Source organism: Lithobates pipiens, unplaced genomic scaffold (assembly GCF_037356315.1).
Source record: "Lithobates pipiens isolate NorthernLeopardFrog02 unplaced genomic scaffold, aLitPip1_a1.2 Scaffold_13, whole genome shotgun sequence".
Lineage (NCBI taxonomy): Eukaryota > Metazoa > Chordata > Amphibia > Anura > Ranidae > Lithobates > Lithobates pipiens.
The window spans coordinates 37,119,220-37,136,225 of NW_027507718.1; the positions used below are offsets into that span (position 1 = coordinate 37,119,220).

Sequence of the window (17,006 nt, forward strand, 5' to 3'; positions counted from 1 at the left end):
ACACACACACACACACACACACACGGATGGATGGATACACACACACACAGGGATGGATGGATGGATGGAGACACACACACACAGGGATGGATGGATGGAGACACACACACACAGGGATGGATGGATGGAGACACACACACACAGGGATGGATGGATGGAGACACACACACACAGGGATGGATGGATGGATGGACACACACACACACAGGGATGGATGGACGGACACACAGGGATGGACGGACACACAGGGATGGACGGACACACAGGGATGGACAGGCATGTCTCACCCTTGGCTTATACACGAGTCAATAAGTTTGCCAGTTTTTTTGGGGGTAAATTGGGGGCCTCGGCTTATATTCGGGTCGGCCTATACTCGAGTATATACGGTAGTTTTTGGTTGCTGGCTTGTGAAGTACTGCAGTTTTGCAACTAGCATTTTCAGAAAGGGAGATATTGAATTTTGGCCTACATTTTTAACTTTCCTCTTAAATTCTTTTCTATTTTCAAAACTCTGATTTTGTGGCCAAATTAAAACTTGATCTGTCTCAGTCACATAATCTTCAGAAACCTTGGCTGTTTAATAATAGTAGCCTTCAAAGATTCCAATACTATTTCTTATTCTGGGGCGTTGGGGGCGTCAGCGGTAAAGTGCCTCTATTTTTAGCGGCAGTAAAGCGCCGCTATTTTCTGTCATTTTTGCGGCACTTTTTGGCTGCTAGTGGGGCACTTTTAATCCTCTGCAAAATGGCCAAAAAAGGGTTAAACGCGACGCTGCCCATTGATTTCAATGGGCAGGGGCATTGTAGGGATCAGTGTGTACACCGCTCCAACAGCGCCTCAAAGATGCGACTTGCAGGACTTTTTTTGGTGTCCTGCCAGCGCACCTCTCCAATGTGAAAGCACTCGGGCTTTCACACTGGAGAGGTGTTTTACAGGTGCAGATGCAGGTGCTATTTTTAGTGCTATAGCACATATAAAGTGCCTCAGTGTGAAAGCAGCCTTCATTTATTCAAATCAGGAAGAGTAACATTTGTTGCAGCATTTTAGTAGCTTCCATTGTAAAATATAAAACACACACTAAACTCTTGAGTCTTTTTGTTTAAAAAACACTTTTAATCATTTTTTTTCTTTTCTTGTTGAGCCATGCACAGCCCACATATTTGAGGAAGGCATGGCTCTGTAGCCTTTCTGCTTTTCTTTGAATCCTGTCATTCTCCACTGCAAATTAACAGATGATGTTGCTGCCTAGAGCAGATAGTGCATATGTCTGCATGCCAACTTGTTTTTCTACACGCTAATGGGGGTGACAACCTGACCTGCAGTGGCATCATTTTGCATATTACATTTATTCTCTGTGATGCAGGGATATTGATGTTTCTACAGCACTTGGACCTTACATAGAAAATTGTCTAAGTGTCTGGTTTCTTAGTTATGAGCTTAATATACTGGCATTTACACACAATTCTTTTCTCATCATTACTTTGAGTTGTTTAAAAGTATTTTTAGTCTCCAGACCATTATCCATCTGTCTTGAATTAGTGTGAATCTGCAGATTTAAAAAACGTTGCATGAATGAATGAATTCATATCCCACCTGCTGCCGCAGCAGCAGATGGCTTATAGTTCTCAGTGGACGCTGAGGGCACTGATGAGCGTCTTCGTGGTGCATGCAGTGGGTGCAGGCTCCTGTGAAAAGGAATAAACATACATTTTTTTTTCTTGCAAAAATGTGTGCATTTATAATTTTGTTTCACAAAGGTGAACTTAACCTTTAAATCTAAGCAACTAAATAAATTAATTAAAATTCTTTCATCCATACTTGATCAGTGTATAACCCCATATCAAATTAAACATTTTCAAGCGGGTTCAAACCTTAGGGATGTTTTAGTCTTCGGTCACACTGAATCCAACTTTGAAATTGTGCACCTTAACTTGAGGCTGCAGGATTTCAAAGTCGCATGTCAGTGAGGAAGTTTCAACTGAACTTGAAGAAAAAAAATGAATTGGTGCGACTAGTCGCACCTATTTGACCGCTTCCATTTCCATCTAACTATCAAACTATCAAACTGCATGACAAGTTGCACCAGTGTGACTGGGGACTTACAAACACAAGTAACAAAATAAGTAAGAGTTGGCCATAGGTGTGCAGTTATCAACCTGATTATCATAAGTAAGGACATGTCTATGCCTTTTCACTGCTGGGACCCACCACAGTACTTTCAGTGAAGAGTGTTGGGCAAGCAGGTATCACCAAAAAAAAGGGTATCTAGCCACTGATCAATATTGAGATCTCCTTTGTATGGTTTGTGTTTTTTGTTTTTGTTTTTTTGTTTTTCTCGAATATTACTAACATTTTAGTTCTGCTAAGCTTCCTCAAGATGGCGCCATTTAGACACAAATACTCTACTGCACTGTAAATGTGCTCACAGGCAACAAACAACAAATGCATATTGCTGCTTTTGCAGGATTAGAATAGTAGGGTTAAGAATATGTTTTTAAAACTATTCATGTAGTATTGCCAAAAGCTTGTACTTTGTGTTTTAATATAGATAAATGGCCGTGCTACCAATTGTGTGCCTTTATTGGCCACACTTATTCAAAAGATATTGCAAAATTAATCATCATTTTATAATAATAAACCTAAAAGAATCAGAAAATAAATATACAGGGTTTGCCATTTTTTTATTTTGTTATTTATCACAATGTAGCCAAAGACATTTTTATTAAATAAACAAATAATTCTGAGGACCAAACCTAAAATCTAAAAATATAAAAATATTACTGAGATCAATTTCCATCTTTAAAAACTTGAAATAATAACAATAATGCTGAAATAGGCAAGTGATTATGCTATGCTTGCATTATTTTGTGTATTCTTTTAGGACTATATCTCGGAATCCTCTCAAGGAAATTACCTTTCCTGTCGGCATAGTAGATCTAGTACAGTGATTTCACTGACATTGAAGTTGTATAGCTCTACCTCACATGTAGTGATTGGCATCTGTCTGTAGCGATCGTAATGGCTTTGTCTACACTTGTTAAATAGGCAAGCTTGGCTCCCAGCAGAACAAATAAAATTAGATTTGCATAATCACTCAGCTGAGCAGATTTCAGATTATACTTTTGTGACAGGAAACAAGATGCAAAAGTAATATGCCTGGTTAATATAGGAATATTGAAACTTATGTATTTGCTTAAAAACTAAGGCCGGCGCTTGAAGGGATATGGATTTGGACCACGGTTCATTAAATGGGTGCAACTGTTGTACCAGGCGCCCACGGCCAAGGTAGTGGCTAATGGCTGGCCATCTCCAATGTTCGACCTCAGTAGAGGCACGAGACAAGGCTGCCCTCTATCTCCACTATTATATGCCTTGGCCGCGGAACCCTTGGCCGTGTCCATCCGAGCTGACCCAGAGATCAGGGGATTGAGCCATGGCGCCCTAACTGAAAAGATCAGCATGTATGCTGATGACACACTGTTATACCTGGCAGACTCGGGCCCCTCTCTACATGCGGCTCTCCAAACAATTGAACGGTTCGGGACTTTCTCCGGGCTAAAGATCAACTGGGGGAAATCCCAAATTCTTCCACTTGACAGCTTCCCACCGACCGAATTTCAGGGCAGTTTGCCATTACAACGAGTCAGCATTATCAAGTACCTAGGGATATACGTATCCAGATCACCAACGGATTATATACATTTAAATTTAAGCCCTCTAATTTCCCACGTTAAATCCAAACTACGGGCCTGGGCCCGTCTACCACTGGGGGTTTGGGGCCGGGTAAACCTCATAAAAATGGTTCTGCTACCCAAGATCCTCTATGTTCTCTGGCACTCCCCGACTTACTTACCCTTGAAGCATTTTAAATCCCTTGAGGCCCTTCTTAAACCTTTTGTATGGGGTAACAACAGACATAAATTAGCTTGGCAGGTGCTTAAAAACCCCACGGACCTGGGGGGCATGGCCCTTCCCGATTTTAATCTGCATTACATTGCGGCACAATTATCCCAACTGTACCATATAGACAAAACGGACAGAGGGCGGTTTCTCCAGCTGCTGTGCCCGGGGTGGGCTCGACGCACCGAAGATTCAATCTACCCGCTGGCGATGGGCCTTGGTGGGGCGGGCCTAGGGGACAACAGACAGACTTTGTTATACCATTACAGACGCATATGGGACTTGGCTTCTGTCAAGCTGGGGATACCACTCTATAATGATTACACTCCATTATGGCATAATAAAACTCTGTCAGAATTCTTACAACTTCCCGATGCAGACCTTTGGTCTACTTATGGTATTCTCTATATGCATCAATTGTTTGTTGACTGAACCCTTAAAACCTTTGCCACGCTCAGAGAAGAATTCTCACTCCCCAGCTACATGCTCTTCCGATTTTTACAGGTGAGACATGCGGCCCGGGCTCAGTTTTTAGAATCCATCCCGCAGTCAGCCACTAATGCACTAATGGCCATAATCAAGAGTACTGACCCCCGCAAATTAACTTCGTCCTTCTATGACATGCTCACTACCCCTGCTTCCACCAAACTGGCACATACTCTCAGGCCCCGGTGGGAGAGAGAGGTGGGCCCTTTGGAGGATGGGGAATGGGAGGAGGCTTTGGAATCCTGCAAGGCTGTCTCACCCAAACTTGCGGACATACTGACCCAAATTTATATTATTCACCGGGCGTATCTCGCCCCCCTTCGGGTTGCCAGATACAGAAGCACTCAATCTACCCTTTGTCAGATGTGTGGGAGTGAGGTGGGTACGTTCTTTCACTTAATCTGGTCATGTCCTAAAATACAAGGCCTGTGGGCGCAAGTTATAACATTCCTGCACGATCACATGTGCTCTCCGGTCACATTGGACCCGAAACAATGCCTACTCGGGGTACTTCCAGATACTATAGACAAATACGCTAAGACGTTCCTGCATGAGACCTTGTTTTCGGTGCGGAAGGTCATTGCCCAGAGGTGGATGCGGCCCGCACCCCCCGGGCTGGCAGAGTGGAAGGCGGAGGTCAATAATAATTTACCATATAAAAAGGTTGTGTATATTAACAGGGGATGCCCGGCCAAATATGACAAAATATGGGATCGTTGGTTACAAGACTCCGATACTTGTACGTAAGGCACTTTGAATCTATGTTGCCAGTTAGATGGTTTGCCCCTAACTGTGTGTTCTGGTTTGGGTCTGGCTGACCCACATGGTCGGGACCAGCTACCACTCTCTCCCTGGTTTTTGTTCCCTCTTACAAATGTTTGTTATTCATGACACCGGTTTTGAACCGGCTGTACTCTACTTACTGTACACCCTTCTGATACCAATGTCACCTTGGCTGTATGTAATAATTTGTATGCACTTTTTCTTGTTTTAATAAACTTGGTTATGCAAAAAAAAAAAAAAACTAAGGCCAGCCATAGACAGTTCGAATCTTGGCTGAATCAGATTTTTGTCTTCAGATTTAACAAAACCATATAATATGAGGTCAATCCTTAAGAGTTTCAATTTGTATGCAATCAGGCAGGCCCTTGTACTACATGGTTTTGGTAAATCTGAAGACAAAAATCTGCAGAAAATCTAATCGTGTGTATGGGGCCTTAGGCTGTGGAGTGGTGTTCCAATCCCTGACAGTCCAAGAAACATGGTCAGTGGAGGGAAATAAGCTCCACATCAACATCTTAGAGCTCAGGGCAGTTCTGTTGACCCTGCAGCACTGAACACGCCACCTAAAGGGACACCCATTTAGGCTGCAGTCAGACAATGCTTTGGATGTGGCCTACATCTCCCATCAAGGGGGCACCAGAATTTTGGCTGCAATAGTGGACGACTTGAAAGCTGGTTACCTTGCTGCCATCACCCGGATCAAAGAGAATGGGCCCTTCATCCAGATATCTTCGACCTGATATATCAAAAATGGGGGTCTCCAGGTGTGGACTTTCTGGCCTTCAGATTTAACAAACCACCAGTGTTTGTTGCCGGAACCAGGGATCCTCTAGCTCCAGCTTCAGATGCCATGATAATCCTCTAGTCTCTGTTCAGGCTAATTTATATCTTCCCTCCAGTTTGAAGCCTACCTTGATGAAAATAAAGCAAGAGAATAAAATGGTAATCCTAATTGCACCAAACTGCCCCAGATGAACTTGATACACAGACTTATGCTGACTTCTAGCAGACAATTCCTGGCCTCTTCCCAGCAGAGTAGACCTGCTATTTCAAGGCCCTCCTATTCCATCCTGCTTCTCTGGCTTTAATGAGATGGCTGTTCAAGCTCCGATCGTAACCATTTCACTGCCAAGTCAGTACGGTGTAAGGACCTCATATCTCCCTCTCCTACAAGCAAATGGTCTCTTCAATGACCATAAACTTTTATATCAATATTGTTCAGCAGACTCTGCGGAACCATTCTATAACTCCAACAACCCGCTGATCAGAGTTATTAACCCTAAATTTGACTGCCTCCACCCATGCCGCCTCTTCCCTGTCCGTCCCACTGCACCTCCCACTGCTCCCTTCAATCTTAAACTGCCCTCTCCTATCCCCTTCACCCCCCCTTCTCTCCCCCCCCCTCTGAAAACTGGACCACCTTAGCCAACATCCCTCCTCTTCCATTCCTGCCGACTTCAGGTGCTGCATGGGGGTGATCCTGATTTGTCGTCCCCCCCCCCCCCCCGGTCAGATCACGCCCGTACAATTGATATATGCAACGATCACTGCTATATCCACGGACAGCTGATCATTGTAACCGCAAGTGTCATTTTCTGAATGAATCGAATCTCTATACAGATTCCTTATTCATTCATGTAAAGTGCTTCAGAGAAAGGGACTATGTTTAGTCCATTTCTCTGTCTCAAAAAAAGAGTTATGGGGGTTTCTTTAGCCCTCTATCTTAAGTAAAAAATAACTTTTAAAAAAAAGTGTAAAACGTAAAAATCTTTTTTTTTTTTTTTGGAAGATTCCCCAGGTCCACCCTCTCCACGGTGGCTGTCCCCACCCCACCGCACTGACCCCTCCATGGCTTCCTCAGCTTCTTCTCCCAGCCAACCCATCCATCCTGATTGACCAGGAGGAGAACCCAGAAGACAATAGCAAATATTAATTTGCTATTGTCACAAGTGGGTGGGTTTGGGGTGCAATGCTCTGCACCCCGAGCCCAACCTTTTTCAAGCCAATTAGAGCCTAATGATGTGGCTTAAAAAAAAAAATGTATGCAAGTGTATGAGTTAGTGGGGGCAGCGTCCCACAGCACCCCTACCCCTTTCACATGGAGCAGACATTGTTGAGCAGATTTGCCTACTCAGCGGGGGATCTATCTGCTCATCCCCGCTGAGCAGGCGGATGATAGGTCTGTGTCGTCTTCTCCACTGATGCAGACACTGACACAGCTCGCTATTCTCTATGGGGCGGTCGACTGGAAACGGACCGCCTGTCCAGTTCCATCAGATACCATCCGATCTGCTAGATGGATGAGGAATGGGATCCCCATCCCTCTGTTTTTAACGGACTGGACTGGATCGGATGCAGGCGGATGTAAATGGACACATGTCCATTTACATCAGCCTCTCCATAGAGAACAGTGGGTGGTCCGATTGGGCCTGCCTAAAAAATAGACAGGCAGATCTGATTGGTGTGCTTGTGTGAAAGGGGCCTAAGGCCTTGTTCGCATGGGCAATACACAGCATACCTTTACAGGGATGCACAGGTGTTCCCATGCATTTCTGTGCGGGCAGTCCCTTTTGATTTTATTTGGGATGTAGCAACTGCATGAACACAGCCGTTGCTCCCAATTTTACATCCATGTAGGTCCGCATGCATGTCTCTGTGCTCACACTGTCTGCGTTCAGGGTCATGTACCCACACGGATGTCAGATTGGGAACAGCAGCTATGCCTGTGCAGCCGTTGCATCCCAATTGACATAAATGGGACTGCCTGTACGGGGATGGAATATCTGTACATCCCCGTGTGGGTAAACATGGCCCTCCATGGGCATACATTTTAGTATGCCATATGTGAACGATTCTTTAATAGCAATTTAGCAGAAATTTTGTAAGTTATGTTGTGTTTATGTGCACTATGAATGATTTTTGTGCATTTTTAACGTAAAAAATTGTTTCGATAAACATTTTCGTAAATATTGTGCTACCTTAAAAATCATTAGCACCTTCTTTTTATTCTACTGGCCATGTGCTTTTATAAAACATATGGTTTGGGTGTTCTTTTACAAATTCTTTTAAGCTGTAAGTGAAAAAGGAAAACTTTCAGATTTTCTAAAACGTTTGCGTACCTCCAATCTTCACTATTTCTCAAAAATGCACAATTTAAAATGTATAAATATTTATTTATTAAATCAATACACGTTAAGCTTTTATATTTAGTAGGAATTTTGCAAAATTTACTGTGTTTTTATTGTTTTGATAAACATTTGTGCAAATACTGTGGGGTCTAAAAAAAATCAGCACCTTCTTTTTATTCTACTGATCACGTGCTTTCAGAAAATATATGGTTTGGGGGGGTCTTTGACAAACTCTGAAAGCTAGAAGTGAAAAATAAAAAAGCATAGGAAAAATTGCAAAAATGGTCTGGCCACTTAAGTAAAAAAAATGGAGCAGAGGGCCTGGCAGCAAAAGGGTTAAAGGAGAGAAAAATATATTCACACCTGGAAATCCTTCTTTGCCTGGTGTGAACACAGCTAGTCCTAGAGATCCTGCTGTGCCTTGTATTCTGGCCTTCCTACCTACAAGCAGGTCTTGACCAGAACTTGAACTTAAGCACTCCCAAAGGTCAAGTCTTGGCCATATCCGTTCCTGTTCTAAGGCCTTTGACATCACTTTCTCTCTTGAAAGAACCTTTCTTTTAAGTGAAATTTCACCCTCTCCTCTCCATCCTTCCTCCATTCCGCTTCCTGAGCATTTTTTTTTTCTCTACTTTTTTCTAGTAGAAAAAAAAAAAAGGGTTTGATCGCACCTCCAGTACTGTGCTCAATGAGCCTCCTGGGATATGTACAACACTTATCCTTGGAGGAGTTAGTTTCAGTCACGGAGGAGGACCTAGCAGTGTGTAATAGGGAAGCTTGTCGCTGAACCTAGAAGAGCTGGAGGGCTTCCCAGTGACATCACACAAACATGGCTGCTGAACCCGAGTGCCAACTACTGCTGGATCTGCTGGGTGGGTGTGAGAGTATGTGATCTGGGAGGGACCCACCACCAGGTAAGCAAAGGTTAAAAAAAAAAAAAGGCGTGGGAAGATGAAGATCTGCTTTAAGGTGTATTTCACATTAAAGGTGTTGTAAAGGTTTGTTTTTTATTTTGTAAATGGGTTCCTTTAAGCTAGTGCATTGTTGGTTCACTTACCTTTTCCTTCGATTTCCCTTCTAAATGTTTTTTTCTTTGTTTTCTTTGTCTGAATTTCTCACTTCCTGATCCTCTTCAGTAAGCTGTTCTGGCTGACTTAATGCCACTCGGATGATGGTGTGAAGTTTACTGAGGAGAAACAGGAAGTGAGTAATTCAGACAAAGGAAAAAAAACATTTAGAAGGGAAATCAAAGGAAAAGGTAAGTGAACCAACAATGCACTAGCTTAAAGGAACCTATTTAGAAAATAAAAAACAAAGCTTTTACAACCCCTTTAAGCCCCCCTTGCAGCACACTGTGCTTCCTTGGGTTCTCAACAGGGCAGAAACCACATTTGAACCTATCGGGGATTGTCCCCTAGAGGATATCTATTGCAAAGTAGCCTTTTTGCTCACCATCACGTCTGTCAGACATGTTCCTGATCTGGTGGTCCTTTCCTGTAAAGGTTTTTTTCTCGTACTTTATAAAGACAAGATTGCCTTGCGCACAAGGCCATCTTTTCTTTCAAAGGTAGTTTCAGTATTCCACCTCAGTGAGTATGTTCTCATTCAATGCGTATGCCCTGCTCCTAAGCTTCCAAAATAAATCTATCTAGATTAGAGTAATTACATTAGAGTATACCTTGAAGCTACTGATTAAATCAGAGGGACGGATTTGTTTTGTCCTGTCCTTGGGGACCTTGCAAGAGAGATACCCTTCTTCAAAGTCCACCACCACATGATAGATATGGAATCTGGTTGCAAAAACTGGCAGTCTCAAATCTCCTCCTGCACTTTTCCTGGGTATTTCAGCACCAAGTCTCCATAGCTCAGTTGTGTAAGGCTGTAAGTTGTGTAAGACCTGGTCTTCTATTCCACTTGGTAAAACGTTGAAAGAGTTTCATGTCCAATCTTCTCCTGGTACAGCTTATGGCTGCAAGTTTCTTGCAATAGCACTTTGAGCTGGGTATTTCCACCCTTTTTGTGTGGGCCTGTTGGCACAGTTATGTTTGCCTCATTGTTGCCCACCCTTCTTATTTATTGCTTAGGGTTCCTTGGTGTATAAATCTTTTTTTCCTTTACGGTACGATTTAAGATAAGAGAAATTTTTTAATTACCTGTAAATTTCATATCTTAAAGTACAGGACAGAGACCACCCTTCCTTCAATTCCTTGGTTTACTTTGCAGCATGAAGTAGAATTATAAGGGAGGTGCCCAGGGGGCATGTTCTCAAAAGCCTAATCCTTAGTACAGTGATATCCCCTGCTGAGCTTTTGTGTTTTGACTGGGGGACAGCCCTTTCGCCAAAACACTGTGATCAGTGCTCTCCACCATTGTCTGAGGGCCCTGTTCGGGAGCCGATCAGCTGCTGGTTTTCCAGACCAGCCGGACCAGCTGGCATACAGATGGGCCGAATGTCAGCTGGTCTTTATTGAACCAGCCGATGGCGGTCAGCTTTCGGCCCGTGTGTACGAGGCTTAAGACAGTATCTCTTCACCTGAAGGCACATGTTTATAACCCATGGTGTATGAATAATCTGCCTGTGTCTTGTACTGTACTCCTAGATAGGAAATATACAGGTAAGTCAAAATAGTTTTTTTTTGTATATTTCAAAATGAATTCTACATAACATAAAAAGCTGTGTTTGCAGAGAGGGACTTTATACACCTTCAGTTAAGGCACAAAGTAAAGTATAATGGCAAAGTCTGTGAGGAGCCAGCCTGTTTTGACATCACTGCACTGTTTTCTTCACCATGGAACACTTAATTAATAAGAGACTAGGGGCACCCTAGTCAGATGGTATGACAAGTGCTGCCTGCAGTATGGTGGCAGGATACACGGCAATAGTGTTTTTTTGGGGGGTTTTCAGGGCATTTCCTTTCAATGCGGCATAATTAGGAAACCAGTGTAATTATTAAGCTGGGGTGTTTAGGGGGAAAAAATAAACATTTTTCATTATTGAAAGGTAACTGCTACTGTCTGTATGGATGTTTAGTAGTGAGGTTTTTACATTGCTAAGACTGTGCTCCTGTCTAATATAGTGTTGTACTGATTGACCTAGAGCCAAAAGAAAGATGAACTTTCAGGAGATAATTGCCAAGAAGGTGCCAGCCAGGTTGGTGGTTTCAATGGCTTCTGCAGTGCTCAGTCTTTTGCATGTAGCACTTGTCATCCATACATATGTTGTCCTTTTATTTGCATATTGCGTTATTGGCTGGGGCAGTCAAGGTGATGTACAAGTCGTATTGCAAAATGTGCTGATGTAATTGGCTCTAACAGCAGCAACAGCTTACGTTTCTTTCCCATTTTTTTTACATTTTCATTACACTGTTTCTCTACCAATTTTTATTTCTAACATGATTTTTTTTTTTTTTTTCCAAAATCATTTTTGCTAAAATTGTCTGCTTACTTTTTGTTGTTGAAATGCAATCATTCTGTTTGCATAAACAGGAGTACAGCTGATTTCTTGGTATGAAAACAATAAAACGCCGGTTAGAGCTATCATGGTAATTCATAAGTTATTAATGGAGCAATATTTTTAAAGCTGTTAGTCTTGAATGCTAGTATAGGTTTTTTTTTTTTTTTTAGGTTACAGGATACTTTTGTAATTTGAAAAGACAAGTTTGGTTTCTAAACCCTTTTGTCTATGTTGAAAATGTTATTTTTTAAAATAAATGGCTATAGAAAATAGCTTATTTTAGACTATAACTACAAGGTAAGTAAATTATAGCACTGTTTTTTGATTATCGTAAAAGACTGAATACATTAGAGTGGGTTCATAGATAGTAGAAATCCAATAGAACCCTCTAATCCTCCTATATGTTCCTTAGTCAAAGGGTTTGAAGAACTTGTGAAGATAAGTTAAAGTGGAACTAAACCCATCGATTTACCAGTTTCACAAAACCGTTACATGCCTGGCACGTGCCGGGAATGGAATTGTCACATTGGTTGTGCTCTCAACCAAACTGTCAAAGCATCAAATGGCTGGTGTCATAACTGATCTCAAGTGCAGCATCTTGGCAATTGAAGATCAAACAGAGGCCGAGATGGCAGCTTCATTGGCAACTATACTAAGGTGTAGTTATGCTTTTAGGTCTCATTCACATCATATGTGCAGATTTCATTTGAGGGAGACATGAGTTTACCTCAGTTTTCATGCGGGTCAGTTGTGTGCCCTAATCACAAAAATGTTGATGTCGTGTCCGTTTTTTTCCCTTGCAGAAAACTGCATACACATTGCAGATTCCTGTGCAGAGTTAACAGGGCACATATAGAACAATTGTTTTTGTTATGCCCTTGCCGAATGTGTGCAGAAAAACTGACGTCTCTGCACCATGGTATGAACGAAAGCTTTAAGTTTTGAACTGCTGATGATTGTAATAATACATCTTTACTCCCCAATTCCCTTAAACCAGAGGTCTCAAACTGGCGGCCCTCCAGCTGTTACAAAACTACAAGTCCCATCATGCCTCGGCCTGTGGCATTCATGCTTGTAACTGTCAGCCTTGCAATGCCTCATGGGACTTGTAGTTTGGCAGCAGCTGGAGGGCCACCAGTTTGAGACCCCTGCCTTAAACCATATACTTACTGTACTTCCATTATAATATGTTAAGAGATATATAATTGTATGTGAATAGTGCAAATGTAACATGATATAATTCACTGATCAAAATTATTATAAGTTCATCCACTATGTAGTGCCCTTTACTACTTGTGTAGTAAGTGAATAAACCTCTAATCTCAGTGAAATATAGTGCTAATGTTTCCAAGATACAACCCCGATAGCAGAAATCTCTCACTGGATCTGACCTCTGATATATAAAGAGGACAGAGTTGTATTGCAACATTCAATGGACAATACACTTCCAAGAAGCCCAATCATGGAAAGCCCAGAAAGAAAGAGACATAAAACATATCCCTTTTTAAAGGGGAAGTAAACCCTGATGGGGTTCCCTGCAAAGGTAAAGCATAATGGGCTACTATGCATCGCATAGTAGCCCATTATGTGTCACTTACCTGACACAGGAGCCAGCGATGTCACTGCTGTCCCCTTTGCCACGGAGCATCCATCTTCTTTCCGGGTATCCTGGCTCCAGTGCTGTGATTGGCCGGAGCCTCAATAACATCACTCCCACGCATGGGAGCTGCCACTAATGGCATATCGCCGATAGCAGCGGCATACTCAGTGCGCCTGCGCGCCGCTGTCTACGACGCATGCGCCGTAGACAGCGGTGCTTGTCTTTTTGCAAATTTCTTGGACCTACAGGTAAGCCTTAATCTAGGCTTACCTGTAGGTCAAAGTGGTCTGTAAGGGTTTACAACCACTTTAAAAAGCTTTCAAATCAAACTGCTTAAATTGTGCTTCCAAAGAAACTAGAACAACTGCATCTAATATCTCTTCTATTGATTCATTGTATATTTAGGTAGAGCACATAACGTATTTATTGGCGTATAACACGCACCTTCATTAAGAGGGAAGTTTCAGGAAAACTTAAATTTTAAATAAAGAACTTTGAAGCAAAATAAGGGTCAGTGCCCATCAATGCAGCCTCACCAGTGCCCATCAATGCAGCCTGATCAGTGCCGGATTACACAGAGGGATCTCCTGTTTACTCGGCTCTCGCAGTCAGACAGTCTTGTCTCCTGGATCCTATGATAGACAGCACACTGGTCCAATGCCGAGACATGTGACATCTGTCCTAGGAGCCAGACAGCGGGTCTGTGTGTGACTGTGAGCGCCGAGTAAACAGGAGATCCTGACTCGCTGTAATCCAGAGGCACTCTATCCACTCCCCTTCCGAGGCTGCCCAGATAAAATATCGGCGTATAACACACACACACACACTATTTTCCCTCTATTTTCAGAGGGGAAAGTGTGTGTTATACGCTGATAAATACGGTATTTTTTTTTCTTACTGGTTACTTTTACCTCTGTACTAAGGTTACATAGCTAAGATCCAGCAGTCTATTTACGTGATTGCAGACATAGCTTCATTCCCCTGTATTTTGCAAAACCTCCCTTTCATGCATAGTTTTGTGAGTTTAGAGACCTGACAAATATCTTGTCCCAACTGTTCACACGTTTAGACTTCAGGCCATGTAGAATATGCTAGATGGGCAGCTGGCTGCGCAAGATAAGTGGCAGTTTGAAAATGACAGCCCATTTGCAAGTATGTTATGTCCCTTGAATTGGTTTAAATGCATTTGTGTGTATGTTTAAGACCTAAAGGTGGCCATTGATTTGTGTTTTTGGTCATTTAACTGCAAACAATACAGCTAATGAACGCTGGCATTAGTTTATCACGTAAGTGCAAAAGTTGTCCATAGACATAAGATATAATTCGCACACATTGTGAAAGGCAATTTTTTAACAGCGGAGTGAAGATGCATGCTTTTAAAGCCCCCTCCTAATCCTGGGCAAAAGTGGGATTTGGTCACTGCTAAAGCAGCTGGTCATTTCTCTATCTTTTCCTAAATGCATACATGAAAGGAGAACCTATTGCCCGACTCTAGGAAATTGATCAGACATGGCAATAATCATGTAATGTCCAAGGGTGCTCTAAAGTGACCCTGTTCCTTACCCATGTAGGACAAAACGACAAGTTCACTTTAATGCTTATAGCCACTTAAAAATAAATTTCTTTCTCTGCAGCTGCTAAGTTCTCCCCAAGTAATAGTGACATATCTGACACGTCTACATATATGTAGACGTGTGTGGACAGTATTTTGCAACACTTTCCTTCCCAAATGATGGCAGCAGTGGTGCTTGGCAGATATCCTTATAGGCACCCCTTGTTTGTTATGTGGGGTTGGGGAGAAGAGAGCCTTTGTTCCTGTGTAATCGCCAGGTCATGTCTTGGTGCTAAACTTCAAGGAAAAGTAGTGGGGAGTGCAAAAGAGTGGTGCACTGGCATTAAAGTAGACCTGTTATCAATATTTACCCATGCACCTTTTGTATTGGCCAATTTACATTCTCTGCACATAACCAATACTGTGTTCTGCATGTGCTGGGGACATGCCAAATTCACTATTTTGAAGTCCCAGCTTTCTAGTTTTTTTTTTTTTTTTTTTTGTTTGTTTTTTTTTAGTTGGCAATAAGACCCTCCATCCTTTTGAACTTTTCAAGCTGTGTGTTAGCTTGACTATTAAAAAAAAAACATTAACTTTTGACCTTTTTTATTTTTAGAAATTTATATATGTATATATTTTCTAATTGGTTTCATGGTTTTTATTTGTGGGTTTGTGTAGGACATTCACATGATTTTTGGACAGCCATGAAAATCTTAGTATGTGTATATGAAAAAAATAAATAAAATAAATAAATAAAATAAAATATATATATATATATATTTAATATATATTACACACACGTGCATACCCCAAAAGGGGGTCTTGCAGGCTATAAAATTGACTTTTCCTAACTTATTAATTTATTTTTATATTACTGTATTCACCAAAATACAGGTGTTTTATGTGTTTACATTCTGGTGCAGATGCCTTTGCACTGATATATTTCTCACATCTCTGTTTTATATATGCTTCTTTAGGAGGAAGATGAGGTTCCTGATGATGAAACTCTAAACCAGATGATTGCACGGCATGAAGAGGAGTTTGACCTTTTCATGGTAAACAGATTGGAAATTGCATTTAGTGTGGCCTCTGCAATATATGAAATTATGAGATAACGTTGCTGTCTGCCATGCAGCTATTCATTAGTAATTCTTGCCAAATCGTTCATAATTAAAACATGTTACAACACCATGGGTCAAAATGACATTTTATCAGTAGGTCTGTTTTAGCCTAGACTGGTAAGATCAGAGTAAATTAAATTATTATATGGTAGTTCTTGCTCTTAACACAAATTTGAGAGTCATGAGACAGACCATTTTGGAGAGGTCTCAGTTTTTTAATGGTAGAGCTGTTGAGTTCTCTTGGTAAATAACCTTTAATAAAATATGTTTCTATGCAAGAACACTTAACATTGCCTTGACTTTTAACCCAACCTTAGTTGGGTTACATCACATACTTGCACATCAGTCTCTCAGCACAGTGTGGTTGTTTCTCCAAGCTGAGGCGCTGTGAAGACAGTACCCTATATAAAGGATATCATCAGCTTAATTAGCTGATGATTGGCTTTAGACATTTTTTTTACAATCTAGCCAGCTGTTTGTTCTTTATTTTTATTTTTTCTTATGGCCATCCACCTGCCATTGCATGGCAAAACCCACTGACCGCACTAGGTCCGAGAGGTATGGAAAGCTCCCATGATGTTAAAATGCATTTAATGCTTTGCAACAGTTTTTTCTTTTTATTTATTTTTTTATTACTGATGGTGTTGTATGTTAAATTACTTTTTAGTTTTGAACAATCTGGAAATCTGTCTTGCGTGCAACCTTACTTCTATTTTCTTTCTCATGCAGCGAATGGATCTAGATCGCCGCAGGGAAGATGCCCGAAATCCAAACCGCAAGCCACGTTTGATGGAAGAAGATGATCTCCCCTCTTGGATCATCAAGGATGATGCTGAAGTTGAACGTCTCACCTGTGAAGAAGAGGAGGAGAAAATATTTGGCAGAGGATCACGCCAACGGAGGGATGTAGATTATAGTGACGCCCTTACAGACAAACAATGGCTCAGAGTAAGTTTGAGTGCTTATTTCTAGTGTTCTGACG

General features: G+C 41.7%; 1 protein-coding gene across 3 annotated transcripts in view; it reads left to right on the forward strand.

The window, feature by feature from the left end:
- Nucleotides 1-17,006, forward strand: part of SMARCA2 (SWI/SNF related BAF chromatin remodeling complex subunit ATPase 2) — a 355,922-nt gene that overhangs the window by 271,040 nt on the left and 67,876 nt on the right. For all 3 annotated transcript variants that reach the window (XM_077475014.1, XM_077475013.1, XM_077475015.1), the window contains 2 exons: nt 15,881-15,958; nt 16,754-16,972. In XM_077475014.1, the coding sequence (XP_077331140.1) occupies nt 15,881-15,958; nt 16,754-16,972 (297 nt within the window). The remainder of the gene's footprint in view (nt 1-15,880; nt 15,959-16,753; nt 16,973-17,006) is intronic.